At 42.5% G+C, this 16,599-nt stretch overlaps 2 protein-coding genes across 2 annotated transcripts in view; one reads left to right on the forward strand and one right to left on the reverse strand.

Moving 5' to 3' along the window:
• Window positions 1-10,320, forward strand: part of zcchc14 (zinc finger, CCHC domain containing 14) — a 26,277-nt gene extending 15,957 nt beyond the window's left edge. Inside the window, 7 exon segments of the mRNA XM_035664803.1 lie at window positions 104-488; window positions 656-744; window positions 3,000-3,097; window positions 3,281-3,433; window positions 4,735-5,349; window positions 5,352-6,029; window positions 6,478-10,320. Of these exon segments, the coding sequence (XP_035520696.1) occupies window positions 104-488; window positions 656-744; window positions 3,000-3,097; window positions 3,281-3,433; window positions 4,735-5,349; window positions 5,352-6,029; window positions 6,478-6,533 (2,074 nt within the window). The 3' untranslated portion in view covers window positions 6,534-10,320.
• Window positions 10,321-13,138: 2,818 nt separating this feature from the next.
• The window catches only part of map1lc3b (microtubule-associated protein 1 light chain 3 beta), a 7,463-nt gene continuing 4,002 nt past the window's right edge, over window positions 13,139-16,599 (reverse strand). The window contains exons 3-4 of the mRNA XM_035664514.1: window positions 15,296-15,402; window positions 13,139-14,862 (exon numbers count right to left, since the gene is read on the reverse strand). Coding sequence (XP_035520407.1) covers window positions 14,685-14,862; window positions 15,296-15,402 — 285 coding nt within the window. The 3' untranslated portion in view covers window positions 13,139-14,684. The remainder of the gene's footprint in view (window positions 14,863-15,295; window positions 15,403-16,599) is intronic.

The following is a 16,599-nucleotide window of genomic DNA, read 5'->3' on the forward strand; positions in this document are numbered from 1 at the left end:
GTCCAGCCCCGTCGTCAGCAACCCACGAGCCCTGGTCTTTGACTCCCGCCTTCTTCTACCTCTCCTCCCTTCTCCACCTCTTCTCCTATTTCCTCCCCCTCCCTCCCCCTGTGCCGGCCCTGCCCACCCAGTGCTCCATGGCAGTCGGAGGTGATCTCTCCTCCCAGCCGCATCCCCAACACAGTCAGTCACACTCGTACTCTCAGCCCCAGCAGCACTCCCAGCACCACCTTCATCCGCATACCAGCAGTCAGTCCACCGCACAGCCTCAGTCCCTGCACCTGTCCCATTCCCAGCCAACATCCCACTCACATTCCCAGTCCCTTTTATACACCCAGTCCCATTCCCAGTCCCGTTCCCAGTCCCATACACAGGGCCCATGCCAGTCCCAGCCCAACACCCCAGAGCAGAACGGCATCCTGGACTGGCTCCGCAGGCTTCGGCTCCACAAGTATTACCCTGTCTTCAAACAGCTCACTATGGAGGAGGTGAGTCAGCTTTACATTCTATCCTGTAATATGTTAATTCAAGATATCTCACAGGAAACAACTAGTGTTGTGGGTTGTGTATGCTTTTTACACTTACAAATAAACCTATAAGTCTCATTTTCTTATACATATACAGTTTTCAACCTGTTCCTCTGTGTTACCGACAGTTTTTAGCACTGACAGAGGAGGACCTGAACAAGTACGACCTGACCCAAGGAGCAAAGAAGAAACTCAAGACGCAACTAGAGCTGCAAAAGTCAGTAGAGTAAGCTGCAGCTATCACTAATCCAGTGTTTTTATAATTTTTTACTTTGTTTTTGTCAAGTCGGAAACTTGCCAGAAGGCAATTAGGGGCAAATGGCAAGCTTGGCTCTGTCAAAAGTTCAAAGATATGCCTGCCAGCACTTCTAAAGCACACATAAATAAATAACATGGTTAATCTGATTTGTTTGATCCATATACAAACATGAGAGATGTAGCTATAAAGTGAATTTATATGATTTGTTCTGTCATTGTAGCTACATGTTGTAAATATTTCTTGGTGAACAACAGATTTGCTTACTGTCAAGACACAGTTACATTATGTTACACCCTCAAAAGTGTGAGAGGACAATTTTTTTTATTTTTCTTTAACCTTTATTTAGCCAGAAAACCCCCCTTGAGATAACAATATCTCCTCTATCTGAGTCAAGGCAGCAAAAAATAAAATAAAAAGCTTTCCTATAAAAGTACAGACAGGGACAAGAACATACCAAACTAAAACACAACAAATACAAAACATACTAGGGTCAGGGGTTAAAAAAATATCATCAAATAATGGCACTTGTTAAACTAAATAACTGTAACTTCTGTTAACAATGATTTTAAAATATTCCTGAACGTGTCGAGAGATGGTAAAGATTCCAAGTTAAGTATGCCTTGCGGCTCATTCCAAGCGTGCAAAGCGTGAAAGGAAAGGCAGCTTTACTCAGCTCTGTTTGGGTGTCTGGAACCATGAGGGTAGTTATAATCAAGAGTTATAGCTAGTGGAGTAAAATGTCAGTAAAATGGATATGTACTTCAGTAATTTACCCAGTAAAGCTTTTAAACACAGTTATGGGTTTGTCTCTTAAACAGGGTGCTCATTGTTTCCCTTGTATGCAAACTCCAGAGAGCAAAACATTTTCGGATTTGATGTGAAAGTGAAGTGTGAGCCTGTTAGACCCTGCTTTTAGAGTGACATCTCAGTGGCTTTAGCATGCATCCTCTCACGTGCTCAGAATCTGCCAGAACATCTGGAACAAATCAGGAGAGCAGATTTTGAACTCAGGGCACACAAAATCACTCAGAAAGATTCTGCAGTTACAAATCTGTCCACTAATCTTGACTAGCATATAAGTTACGGCTTGAATTTGTTCTGTTTGCATAATGGTTTTGTCAATACGAAATTCCCAAATGTTGTAGGTGCTGTGTGTGGCTCTGAAGTACTGGAAAGTGATGCTGTTGTTATACAAAGGCAGAGCTTCAGTTAAAATAACTACTCATTTTACATTGTATTCAGTCAGTCCTCATAATGAAGATATGTTGCTGTATATGTTGCAGCATTAGTATATGTTATCTGTTATTTAACAGAATTACTGACTTAAAAATGAGGCTTGTATTCATTTCAGTACCCTTTACAGTGCAGATATTTGTGGCAGTCTATGCTGAAGGCAGCAGACGCTTCGTCCTATTAATGATTAACAGATGGACTGATCGGCTGCTGATTTAAACAATAAATATTCAGCGGTAACGGTCCACACAGTGTCAATGGTTAACCAGCTGTAGGTGGGCTGCAGAGATAAGATGTACTTATGAAGAGATAACCAACAGAAACACATGCAAAAACACAAAAACATGGACATGCAAGCAAATGCGCCTACACTCTCTCTTACACAAACACGTCCACCCACACACACACCTGGGTTCCTCACATGTGAACCTGCTCTCATTATCTGTTGATCTTGGTGTTTCCATGCCCAGTATCAACAGGTTTCCATTAGGCAGGTGGCAGCGTGTGTGTGTTTGTGTATGAGCATGCTTAAACAAGACACAGAACATGGAAAGTTCCTGCAGTGGTTTTCCATGCGTCAGATTTGCAGATGTTTAGTAGAAGAGCAGTTGGGATGCTGATGCTAAGGAATATGTTGAGTGGACAATATCTCCCTCTGGTGGCGATAGGTGGACAGAAGCTGCCTTTTAACTCCGGTCAACAGGTTTCTAACATAACTTTAAGGAGATTTTAAAATGATTAATTCATGGCATTTGGGATGTTCTGTTCCAGTCTAGAAGTAAAGCGTTTTTGATCCATCCACCATCCATCACATGAACATTCCTTTAAAAACAGCAAAAATCTAGCTTTAAAAATGACCATAAAATGATTTGCTGCCTTATATTTATGCTAAAAAATAGCTTCTAAATATAAACGTGATGATGCCAAAACAGAAGGAACCACAACATGCGTCAAACCTCTCTGCCTGTGTGTGTCCCCAGCAGGGAGATGAAGATGGAGAAGCGGTCCTGCAGTGGCATCGCCAGGGTGATGCCTTCCAGTCACATGGGACCCTCAACACATCCCACCTCCACTGCAGGTAACAAAGCTGCTTTGGGTCACATAAGTTTAAATGGTTTAGATGTGAGACAGGGAAAAATGTTTACTGCCAGAGGACCAAAATGTGTTTGAATGTAACAGTGGTCACAGTGAATATGAAACAGCTACCATGCTCAGTTTAAAAAAGACTACAACAACCGTGGTGTATTGAAATGTATTTCAGGTGAGCTGCGAGTGGAGGTGGACACTGTGCCGCACCATCACCCCGTCTCAACAGACAGCAGCTCGTCCTCAGGCTATTCCAGCTCTTCCTGCTCCCCCAGAACACCCCTCTGCTGTGACTCCACCTTCGACAGGACCAGAGACATTCACAGGCGTAAGATTTCTCGCAGGGCTCCGAAATCATCACAGAATGATAATGATGAAGAAGGCCGTTTTGAAAGCAACAGTGGCAATGATGATATTCCCCAAATGTATTATTTGCTTATTCTTTATTGATGTATCAGCAGTCATGTACAAAGTAATGAGAATAGATTGACATCAGTATGGACTGAACAGAAATCTCCCTACGTTGTTAACACACACATGTCGTAGCTAGATACTTCCTCTGCATTATTATGGAAGTAAAAAAACAACAAACTGAATACCTAATTGTAAAATGTAAGCACTATATATACTATACTATACAATACTATACAGTACTATAGAAGACTATACAATACTATGAAATACTATACTATACTATACATACATACATATCCTAGGGATGGGGCCATATATGATATATGACACTGGTGAATTTCCATTACTGTGGTCATTGTGAATCGGGATAATGGTGAATATCCTCACATGGCAGCCCTATATTGATTTCCTGATTATTATTATTTTTTAACAAAGCCCTGGCTTGCCTGTTGTAAATGGAAATGGTATAAATTCCAGGGACAGGGAGATTAGGTGCCTATCTGTGATGCAATAAATATAAGTGTTTCTTAACTAAATGTAAGGTAAAGTGATTCCAGTATGTTTGCTGCCATTTAAAAAAAGAAAATTTCATGATTATGCTGATAATATCGCGCATCGCAGCCAAGATTATCATGACATAAAATGTTCGTATCATCCCATACATCCATGTACCAATCCAATATACACTATACTATATATACTACTAATTATATATATACTAAATACCCTTCTTTTCTTCCATACAATATCAGCAATACCTCTATTTATCCCATTAGTTTGTCCTTCCATTTTAAAGCCATTACACATTTGACCTGTAACAAAATGAAAAGTAAAATCTTCAGAGTTTATATGAAATCAATCAAATTCATGGACTTCATTAAAACAGAATATAATTTACATTTTATACATTTATCTTAAGTCTTGAGCAGTCATTTATGATGTAACAGTTTGTGTCTGATATTAATAATTTGGGTTTGGGCCAGGTGGGTGTAATTTGTCCTGTACAAGCCCAATAAATTTAATAATTAATGAGAAAATGCAATATTATTATTAATACCTTTTTAAAGAAACATTTTTGATATTGTGTACTTTTTACTGGAACCTACCATATTTATGCTGTCTGTGAGGTCAGGCAGGATCCTTCCTCTATCTGATATTCAGTCCTACACACATAGAGATTAAAATGAGCTCCACCACCATGTATGTGTCTTCCAGGTGTGTCAGGTCCGGACGCAGCAGGAGGGGGTCCAGAGAAGGACCGGTCCTGCCTCTTCATCCTGAACTCCAGCTGCCCCACAGGCTCCAGTCGCCCCACAGCCCAGGTCCTACCTGTCCAAACCGATCCAGCTCCTCCTCTCCCTCCCTCCTGCTCCTTCGGCCTCCCGCACTCTCCCTACCACCCCCAGGCCAGTTACCCCCAAACCCTGCTCTCCCCGGTCTCAAACCCAGCACGCATCCTGACCTCCCCGCGCAAGCCCAGGCCCCCTCCACTGTGCACGGAGGACAGGACTAAGCCGCTGGGCTCGGGCCTGCCTGCAGCTGGTGCGGGCTTCAGTACGGGGCTCAGTGTGGGGATGGGGGTGAGGCTGGAGAGCCTGTTCCCTGGGCTGAACACAGACGGCTCCTCCACACTCCAGGACTCGGTGGTTTGCCGTGGCCTGGCGGGAGGTGCTGTGGGTCTGATGGTAGAAACCAGTTCTGCTATGACCCCCACCTCCAACAGCCTCCACCACGTCTCCCACCCCCCTCTGCACTTCCACCTCTCGTCCTCTTCATCCCCCTCTCCATCTGGATACTACTCCTGCCCACCTTCCTCCTCCTCCTCCTCTTCTGTCCTCTTTCCTCTCCTCGCCTCTCTTCCTCCTCCTCCTCTTCCTCCTTCTCTTCTTTCTCTTCCTCCTCCTCCTCCTCCTGTGCCTCCACAAAGTCTGGCTCACAGTCTGGCAGCTTCAGTAGTGAGGGTGGCTTTGTTCCCATGGCAACCCCAAGCAGTGTTCCTGTGGCTGCGGTGCCGGGCAACACATACTACCCGCCCCAGCCTACCTCTAGCCCCTCCCCTTCCCCCTCCTCAACCTCTTCATTGGATCAAAGTTCAGGTCACACCCCCTCCGTGTGTGTCTGCAGCTCCTGCGGTTGTCGGGGGAACTGCGGCACCTATAGGGCGTTGCCTGGATACGCAGCAGCTGGCTACCTGCAGCCGTTCTCAGCCGGCCCCTCCCTCTTTACTCTGGGTCCTCTGCTCCATCTCAGCCCCCTGATTGCCTCATCCAACGCCGCCGGCACCGGAGCCACGCCCTTCTCCTACCCGATGATGATGCCACCGCCCCTCTACCGCCACAGCCCTGTGTCACATGACCAGCAGCAGGGCTTTGCCCTCTACCAGCCCCATGGCATTGTGGGAAATGGAGGGCAGAAACGGGCAGCTGGGAACTTGTCGTGTTATAACTGTGGTGCCAACGGGCACAGAGCAGAGGAGTGCAAACATCCGCCCATGGATTCAGCACAGCAAGGTGAGTCAAAGAGTCAACGAATGAACAGATGGACTGTTATTACTTCCTGATAGACCTTTTCAGTGTTTCAATAATAATCAATTAAGCTCCTTTTACTAATGCGTGTGTTCCATCTTACAATGCCTTTATACATACAGTTTGCATTTCACTTTCTTTTCGAGACATAAAAACAAGCAGTTTGTCACCTAAAAATGTAAATGCAGTCCAAGCTCTGTTAATAGTAGCACCTGTTGTAATTGGTTTACCCAATTCAGTGTGGCTTTAGAAACATTAGAATCCACTCATCTTTTTTCTGTGCTACAACTTATAATTTATCCATAAATACATAAGAATAGGCTGTTTTTCATCAAGCACAGAAGGTCTACTGCTGTATGTCTTACTATGATCGTACTATTGAGGCATTGTAAAGCTTCACACAGAAACTGTATTTCTCTGTTGTGTTTCACAGGGACATTTCGACTGAAATACACTCCTCACTCTGACAGTAAGGACTCTGGGGACTAAGCAGCTGAAACACCAGTGGATCTGAACTGTCATACTCCTGACCCAACTGTACCTCATGTTCCTGCTGAAGCTAGCAGAGTTTATAAGGGATGAGCAGACAGACGGCCTGATTCTGGGTACAAGCAGGCGACACAAGTCTGTTCAAAGACGGTTGATCTGGTGACACAGACCCCTTGTATCCTTTGTAATACTTTAACCGCAGCTTACAGTGAGATGAGAGGAGGACGGGAAAGAGACAGAAAATGTAGACAGATTGGCGAGAAGAGGAGAAAAGAGGAGCGGCTGTCACAGATTAGCTTGCATCCCTCCTCAGATCTCCACAAACACTGCTCTGCCTCGCGTCCTTTCAGAGGCGTAGCTGGACGTCTGCCTCACGCTCAGAAGAAACACTACAACCAGACAATCAGCCATGGTGCATTACAACCAGAGTCTCACAATCTGCCTCCCAGCTAAGAGACTGAGCCTTCATTAGTATCCTGGCCACTCCCTCAACTGATTTATACTGGGTCTAAACTTAAAACCCAGCTTAATGAAACAGTGCCCTGTTTGTGACAGACTGGATACCTTGGATATATACCCATCTCTCTGAACCCACAAAGAAGCGGCAGTGTTATCTTCCCTGTGACTGAATCTGCTGGTATAAAACGTCTCACCCTACTCAAAGCCTTCATACTTCCGTTTTATGCTAACTATCAACATGTCACTCCAGAATGCAACTGCCAATTAATCTTGGCAAGAAGTTTAACTACCATCCACAACACGTTTTTATGCAGCTGTGAGCCGCTCTTCTATTTCCTTTCAGCATGGCATTGTGGGAGAATAGTGCCCATGTGTTTTTAGTGTGCATATCAACTGTTTTCACTGTACTGTGTCATATTTCCAGGGTGAACACAATACATGCTCAAAACCTGTATTAAGGATTTGTGGACACAGATAGTTTTCAGATATACATGTACACTGTCTCGGTCATCCTCCTTTAAAAGGAGCAAAGGAGGAAAACAAGTCCAAGAAAAAACTTTAAAGGTACCCTGTGGTGTTTTGTTTTACCACTAGTGCTGTGGAGCAGTCGGTGGTAAATATGGATGTAAACAGGGCAAATTTTAAAATCTTTGAACAGTCGTCTTTGTTTAATGTGGAAGGAAACATGTTAGTTAGACCTGAAAGATACAAACAAATAAGCACTTTAATGTAAATTTAACTTTTGTTTGTTCACAAGAAAACTCCACAGAGTACCTTTACCTTTACCTTTGGCTGTGTATTAACATGCGTCTTGGGTGATCCATCACAAGTAGACAGCTCTAAGTTCTTCACACCTGGCAGAGTGCGTCTCCAAATTCAGATGAACACTTATAGGGCTGTACACTACTCTGTATTTTGTTAGTCAGTCAAATCTTCCAAAAGGACGGTAATAATGAACACTATACGTTCCTTTTTTCAGTTCAGCAAACTCCTACTCTGTATCAGCCTGAGTTAGATGCTTTATCGGCACTAACAGCAGCCCGACAGGAAGTGGCAGTGGGATATTATAATTAGACTAAATGAGCAGGACACACTTTTACTTTCTCTGACTACGTGGAAACCAGATGTTTTCACATCACAGATAGAAGAATAAAGGCATTAATGCCAGAGAAAGTAATGGTGTGCATCTTGCTCGCCTCCTGCCAGGCTCCAGCCAACATGCTGGGACAAACAGAGTTATTGTGTAACGTTTGCTGAATTTGCAAGAAGGCCCAAATAGTGTTTAAGAGATAGTGTTTCACAAAGTTTATAAAGTTTCTCCTCATTCAACAACTGTCAAAAATGTGTGATTTTTCAAGGGAGTCTGGGGATATTGCAGCTACCAGTTCATCAGTCCAAACAGTGTGTTCACAAACATCTGCTGCTTATCTTAGCCGCTAAGAGAACCCAAACACATCACTTGCATTACAGTGAACCAAATGGAAATCAGACAGCGTGTTTCGTGTGTACTTACAGGACATCAGTTGGATAGGCGGTCCTTCAGTGTGGACACATTGCGTACACACTGCTGTAATGTGGTCACATACAGCCTAGACCACCTCCGAATGTGGTTTGAGCGGTCTGTCCTGTCACCTGTAGTTAGAGCTGTCAAAGACGCATGTTAATACCAAGGGCAAGTGCCCCTGATTCAAGGGCCCGATCAGCGAAGGAATCAGCTCTAGAAGGTGGATCCTTTGCAGGATCTGAGGTTTCTGCTGAACCTGCTGCCCAGTCCCACAGAGACCAAAACAGATGATGCATTCAGGCACTCTCATGCCAACTTGTTACATAAGTTAATGACAATGATGTGGCATTCAAAGGCTGGTGAAGTGTAGAGTCCGGCGAAAAAGATACCAGGGATTACAAAACAAGTTGTGATGTTTCAAACCAACATTTGCCTGGATTCATTGGCCTCATCCATGTGACGTATTAGTAATCAATGAGCACCACAGCACTGATCATCTGAGTGCTTCATTAATGACTGACTGTAGATGATCAGATACTGACGGCTGGAGGACACCCTCCAAAAGAAGGTCTGAAATGGCCTTGTTGGCTGTGTTGGACTCCAGCCCCTGTGCTAGGACTCTGAAGTGTGTGTGGACAGCTCACACTTGGAAACTGGAATCAGCAGCTGGCAGTCACAGAGGGAAGCCACACCATCCACTCTCTTGTCCATGAAAGCCCGTCACCAGTGCCTGGGGAGAAACCCATAGCAGCCTCTCTACCTCAGAGCCAACCTGAGAGCAAGATGGCCTCCAGTGCCAAATACTGTCCCTCTATAGCAGGACAATCATGCATGCAACGGAATATTTTCAGACACTTCCACATCTCTTTCAGTGAGTACAGAATGTGTTTGTATGTTCACTTCACGCCAGTGTTTGTGTGTTCATTCAAGCGGGGTGGACATTTCAAAAGTGCCATTTTCCTTTTTCAGTTTGATGTTTGCGAATGAATGAATGTTGAGCGGCCTGGATGTTCTCTTGATGCAGCCGACTGTTTTTTGTAATGAACATGTACAATCTTTATGCAGAGGAAAATTCAGGACTGTCGAATTGAAAGAGTCTAAGTATGTATGTAGGAAAAGTCTCACAGTGTATTCCTGTGTCAGACTGCGAGTGAGTTGCCGGGCAGGACCCAGAGTTTTACAGACACGAGGACAGCTGGTCCTTCAGATGAAACTCTATCTGTGCCCCTGGAGGGCACAGCACAGGGATGAGGGGTGTTTATTTAAAATGCTAAATACTGAATGTTCAGTATGTATAACAACTTCTGTCTGTTGATTAGAATAAGTCAAAAATGTGCTTTTGTATTGTAATATAAACGTCTGTGGAGTATTGCCTTTTGACAGAAATATGGGGTTTGCTTGTTCAGCTCAGTGTTCATTTAACTTTGTGTAACAGTGCAACGATCTGTATGAACAAGGCTAGATAAAAACACTTTCTACATTTTCTTCAGTGGTTGCACAGTACAAGAAAACTGCCTCCATAGGTCACACCAAAGAAAGCCTTCTCCCAGAGAGCTCTGTTTTTGTTTTTTTGGAGCTATTTAGTTAAAGCCAGTCTAGATCTGTAACAATCACAGTAGCCGGGTTGAATCCAGCTCCGGCATGCATGTTGCTTCATCTTTAGTAAAAATGTGCTTTTGAAATATTTGTGTGCGAATGTTTGAACAGTTTATAATTATCCAGTTGAGTTGTAGGTCAGGTTTTATATTGCTTATTGTGTTTCAAAACTTGTTTTATTGAGGGAAAAACATGTTTGAATAAAATATTTTCTGATTCTGTCTTTCATCATATGGTGCGAATGATTCCTTTATGAAGTCAAAGGGTAATATCAGCCCTTTAAAGAACTCAAATCAAAAAAGCCTTTTTCACAGCAGGCATTTTGTTGTAGTAGGACAGGCACAGGTGTTACTTATAACATTAAAGTGTCGCAGTAATGACAGTGTGACGGAAACTGAAGCTAAATGGAATTAGAGCTTTAATCGGGCACAAAAAGTCAGACCAGACCTGAGCCTGAAAGAATTGTGTGAGAGCCCGAACCACGGCACAAAGGTCTAAATGGAATTCATCATCACTCATCTTACTGTTTATGCCTGTGCTTGTCCTACTGGGACATGTTAAAATGTCTATAGTGAATTGGATTGAAGAGCTCTTCATTATTTAGCGTCACATTGTCAGACTCATGATGTTTTTTTTATCAAAATTGATGCATTGGAACCAGATATATCATCGTTTTTTATTCTAAGCATTCTTCTACCTTGTCAAACATGGCAACTACGTTTCCCACAATGCAACTCAACCCCAGTGTGTCATGTTAGTAACAGCTAATGATGCCACAAGCAGAGATTAGGAGAGTACTACAGAGGTCTGGTAAGTTCACTTCTTTTTAACTCCACATCCCCAGATAGAACTTCTTCAGCCCCAACTGATGCATTTCACATTTCTTACAGTGACCTCAGGGGCCACAATACTCCCTGAGACCAGTAAACGGACTCTGATGTGTAAAATCGGTGGAATTGCCCTTTAAATGTATCAATTTTCAATTGTTGTTTATGAACATCAGCAGATGTTCTATTTCTACAACACAGAGAACCAAAACAGCGACAACCCCATCCACCATTCTGGTACAGATCTGCTCTTTATATATAATCCCTTATATATTTTCTGAATACAAATCCAATAATAGTTCATACGAGTTCTGTCTAAACAGTGAGATCTAAATCTGAAAACTGAACCAGCGGACCGGAGGACTTTGGTGTTAAAATTAGCCAGTGGAGCCACACTGCGATTACAGCTGTAATTTTGTCAGGATAAAAACCACCTTTCTCATTCATAGAAAATTACAGAGCACAGTGGAACAGGCCCATATTTACACATGTATGAATAGATGTTTCAAAATGCTAAAATATACATACAGACACATCTTTAGTGTTGCAGAACATTACCATTAACCTGCCTTTCATTTATTTTCCATTATTACACTTAACAAGCTGAAAAGTGGTCAATGTTTTTATTACTCAGACATCCGAATGCAAGTAAAGCCAGATAAAGAGAACATTTTCACTGCTCACCCTTCTGGGTTGTTCCCTATCCACAAAGTGTGTCCCTTAATGTAACAGTAATGCAAAAATAAAAGTACAGCAAAAACAAATTCATGTCGGAACCAATTATTGGAAATGAATCCCCTCACTCGGGTTACTGTAATCTGATACAGTTACTGTACTGTTAAGTATTACGATATTAAAGTAATATAACTTGATTACATTCTGTATCTTTGGAAGAATGTATGTATGAAAAAGAACAGAATGTAACCTTTGAACAGAAAATGGAAAGATCTTTAACATAGAGAAAGTGTCCTCAGTGTGCTCAGGGTATTGTTTTTTTTAAAGAAAACTGATGTATTTTAAAATTGTAATCTTGCTAATAATCCCCATTTTTACTAAACTGTAATCTCATTACATTTTACAATTACAGTTACCTTTTTTATATGCTGATTACATAACTCAGTTACATGTAATCTGTTACTCCCCAAGCCTGGCCTTTATAATGCACAAAGAAATATATTATTATATTATTATAGTACTACTGGAACTGTGCAACCCTCCACTACATGTCTGTCCACAGTGTATTTTATAACATGCCTTCCCTTCTGTATGAGAGGCCTGTAATCCCTCCATGTCTGTCTGTTTCATGTTTAGTATGAAAAACTCAGCTTTGTCCTCTGTTGTGTAAATGTGTTTGACAAAAGATAGCAGAGGAGTTGCTTCCATAAACTACATTGGACAACGTGATAAGTTGCACAAGATGTGACTTATTATTATTATGAATTATGGTGAAACCAGGAAATATGCAACATTATATCTGAAAGGATGCAGCTGGCGGCTCGGTGCAATATTTTGCATGTGTGGATTTACACATTGAGCATGTTGATGAATGCGATGGAGAGCAATACCACCCAACAGAAAAGCAGCGTAATGAAGTAACAAGAAATTAGGGCTGCACAATTAATCAAAATATTATTGAAATCACTACGTGGCCAAGTGCAATATGCAAATCCAAGAGGCTGCAATTTTAGACTCTTGATATATACTGTATATTGATTGATATGTTTTCTTACATCATGATTTCTATTTTTCAGTAAAGATGAAAATTGTGGAAAGGCTGTCATTCTCCCTCAAAGTCTAAAATGAAAAATTCTTCCAGATTTGGGCCAAGTGGACTGAGTACATTAAACCTATACAGTCAGACTTTAGTTAACTTGATAGATTAAATGAGTGGAAATGTGATTTCTATTATTTTTTTTATCACACCTAATAGCTCAGTGTTTATTCATTTTTAGCTTCCCATGTTCAGCTGTACATAAAGTTAATGTTAATAAGAAAAATCTGGAAGAGCTCAGTCACTTGGTTTTGTGCACAGTATTACAGCTCTGCAAGAAATGAATATACTGTTAATGAAAACTGTGGATTTGAGTTTCACACTGATTGACTCTAACTACAGATACATTCAGGTCCTTTAATAATTTGTACTGAGAGTTATTTATGAATTGAGCAACATGATAACATTACAGTTCACCCATGGTCAGAATAACACAGGAACACCACAATTGATCTTTTTTTCTCCTTTTATTGTTTACAAAATACCAACATAAATACATAAGAGGAGGCTGTATGATATTGCTGTGTGTGGGTACGTGTGTGTGACAGAGGAGCAGGCAGAAAAGACAGCACTGAAACAAATGCTCCACCCCTCTGTAACAAACACACAGTGGCTTTCACTAGTCAGGAAAAAAAAGTCATCTTTGTACTTCACATACAGTAGACAGCGGAGAGTAAAGACATGGCGTACAATGGAATAAAAATCACATTAAATAAAAAGAACCAAAATGATAAAATACTGCGATATAAAAGCAGCTAAACGATCTGTTAAGAAGATGGTGAGGAGGAGGAGGAGGAGGAGAAGCACGACAGCACAGAGTGTGGAGGACCATCTATAGACAGACAGGTTCTTTCTTTTAGAGCGCAGGCCTTAAGGTCCTGTAGGTCAAAGGCAGATGGACATGATGCTCGTCAACCTGCCCGAGTCTCACTCTTTGTTTCGACTTCCCTTCATTCCAGTCACCTTAACAAATACTGGTGACAAAGGAGATAAAAAGGAAAGGACATGGCAACCCCCTCCCCTCATCAGCATTTACAGAAACACCATCATCCTCCATTCACACATGCAATCAGACCATGCTCCTTGTAGTGTGTCCAAAGCCAACTTGGTTACACTCTCATTGGAACCCCTTTTATATTCAAAGCTGTAAATATTATCTGTACACCAAGGCATTTTTTTTTCTTTTTTTGCAAACTACAATCATCTGTTTTCGAGAGCAAAAGCAGTTTCCTAACATCTCTTTGTTACAGTGAAGATGCTTTAGGCTACGAGGCAGGGAGGGATACAACACCGAAGGAGGGGGGAATGTGACGAGACACACAGCAGAGATGCATTCGTTAACGAGGATCTTCTCTACTTCATTTTGCAATTTTCTCTGGCAAAAGTACGACTACAAATCCCTTAGTTTTACCTTTTAACTGCAATAAAAATCTGCATTAAAAACCCTTAACTTTCTCTAGCGCCTGTCTCCAGAAACCTTAAAATTAAGGTTGGCTTTGTTCATTGGCTAATGTATATATAGGTACGTGGTGGAGCTTCACCACTTTTATGCAATATCCCTACCTGAAATATGTATATGTATATATACATTAACAGAAATACAGCCTAGGAGACACCAAACCACTAAAACAATGAAAAGAACTGCCGTCAACAGGCCGTAGGTCGCCACCAGAGGGGACAATGAAGAAGCAGAGACACTAAAAGACTCTATTGGCCTGAGTCGTAATCAGTTTGGGGGATTTCTCTACTTGGACTCGCTGTTCTGGTCGACCCTTGTGGCTTTATGCTACTGGGAGGGTGGGACACCAACGGTCTACTCAATCACCACCTGAACCGGTTCGAGCTGGGAAATGATCTTACGCTGTGTTTAGATATGGCCGTTTGTGTTTTAGTTCCTACAGTCGAGGCTAAAGGTATGTGGCGAGAAACGTGGAGGGGGCTAAAAACTACCAATTGTCCGATGGCCTGGCAGGGGGAAAGGGAAGGGGGGCTGTTCACTGGGCGCTGGTGGCAGTGCCGAAGGTCTCCTGGGAGGCGTACACCATGTAGAGGAAGCCGTCTTGGTCCCGCTCCCGCTCGTAGACCTCGGAGATGGCAGCAGACACAGAGACCATGCTGTGGCCGTTGACCAGCAGGAAGAAGGCCTGGTTGGAGTTTAGCTGGAGGCGCCTCCTGGTGGGGAGACAAGGACATAGCAGGGTGAGGAGGAGAGGGGAGGAGATGGAAAGGACAGGAAATAAGAGGAAAGAAAGGTAAAGAAGACAGGAAAGGGGAGAAGACGAGATTTGGAAGGACAGGTGATGTGAGGAGGAAAGGACAGGAGAGAAGAAAGTGAAGATAAGGAGAGGAGAAGATATGGAAAAGAGTGATGAAAATAAAGGAAAGAACATAAGAGGAAAGGAGATAAAAACTGAAGAGAGTGAGAAAATCCAAGAAAGAATAGGACAGGAAAGGAAAGGGAATGACAGATTAGGAGAGGAGATAAAGAGAAAGTAAAGGAAATGAAAGAAGAGGAGAACAAAGGATATGGAATGGGAGAAAAGAAAGGAAAAGGAAGAGCAGGAGAGGAGAGAAGGGAAATGAGAGGAGAGGAGAGGAGGAGTACCTGATAATCTTGATGAGTTCACTCATGTTGACGTGGTCTGGCACCAGGAACTTGGTCTTGTCCAGGATGGGCAGCTGTTTCTCTCCTTTATACCTCTCAATGATCACCTACAGGACACAGCACACACAATCAGCCCACCACGGCCCGCTTTCAGCCGCGCTGCTGGAATCCTCCCAGCGCACTATTTCCTCTGCTGCTTTTAGACCAGCGTCCACCATCAATAGTGAGATGGAGTCACACATATCAGATGATACGGCAGAGCCTTTCTGGACTCTCCCTGCCAATCTATAAAGTCTGCGTTCACTGGGCCGGCACTCATTTGCTTGAGCTACGAACACAGGATCTGTTTATTCACTGAGACGTTTAATCGAGTTGAGATCTGTTTGAAAGGAGGCTTTAGAAGCAGCACTGCAGCAGCACGCAGACCACTTCAGGGTGGAACACTGATCCACTGCGGCTGGCTGCCACAGCAGAGCACCCTCCATCTGAGTTAACGCTGCCTTTAAGAGCAGATCATGCACACTATGACAGCCTGGCCGTCTCATATGGATCAAATATTGTCTATCTATATATGGTGGAACGTGTGTATCATTATAGTGATATACTCCTCTGGAAATTCAGTCAAGAACAGACATGACAAACCCGGTGGGATTGTAGTGACACTCTTCAAGAGGTGAAGAAGGAACAGCAGAGTCTGAGATATCCTGAGTCTTAGTCCACCCAAAAAACACTGCATCCTACATTTCCCATAATGCAACTTAATAGTGCTGGGTGATATACTGGTATATTAGTTGTAATTTCCTGTACGATATTCATTTTTCACTACTCTGAGTATTTGATGTCAGTGTTTGTACAGCTATTTTAAAATATTTGGCCCTGAAAAAGAAGCATTGTTATAGTTGTTGCTATATCTTTTTTATTCTTAAGTTCTGTTTTTATTATGCTGCAGTTTGCACAATAAAGACTGTTCTGCAACTGTATCATTCTGTATCATCACTGCCTCCACTGTATGATGACATGATTACAATGTTTTTATGTTCTATGTACTGTAATCTGAAATAGTAAGCCACTGTAAACTTCTAAAGGCCAGTCATGCCAAACTACGAGTACTGAATGTCACGAGCAAACTCAATGTGATGTGTAAAATCAGCACAGAGCCCATTTACTACAGAGACTACATTTCAGATTAGTGCTGCAATGATCAGGTGATTCATTGATTAGTCAGCGTTCAGAAAATTAATCTGTAACTCCTTTGATAATCAGTCTTTTACTTTAAGAAGAAATTCCAGAACTTCTCTTGTTTA

Source organism: Morone saxatilis, unplaced genomic scaffold (assembly GCF_004916995.1).
Source record: "Morone saxatilis isolate NCDOM2014 unplaced genomic scaffold, NCSU_SB_2.0 Contig2, whole genome shotgun sequence".
Lineage (NCBI taxonomy): Eukaryota > Metazoa > Chordata > Actinopteri > Moronidae > Morone > Morone saxatilis.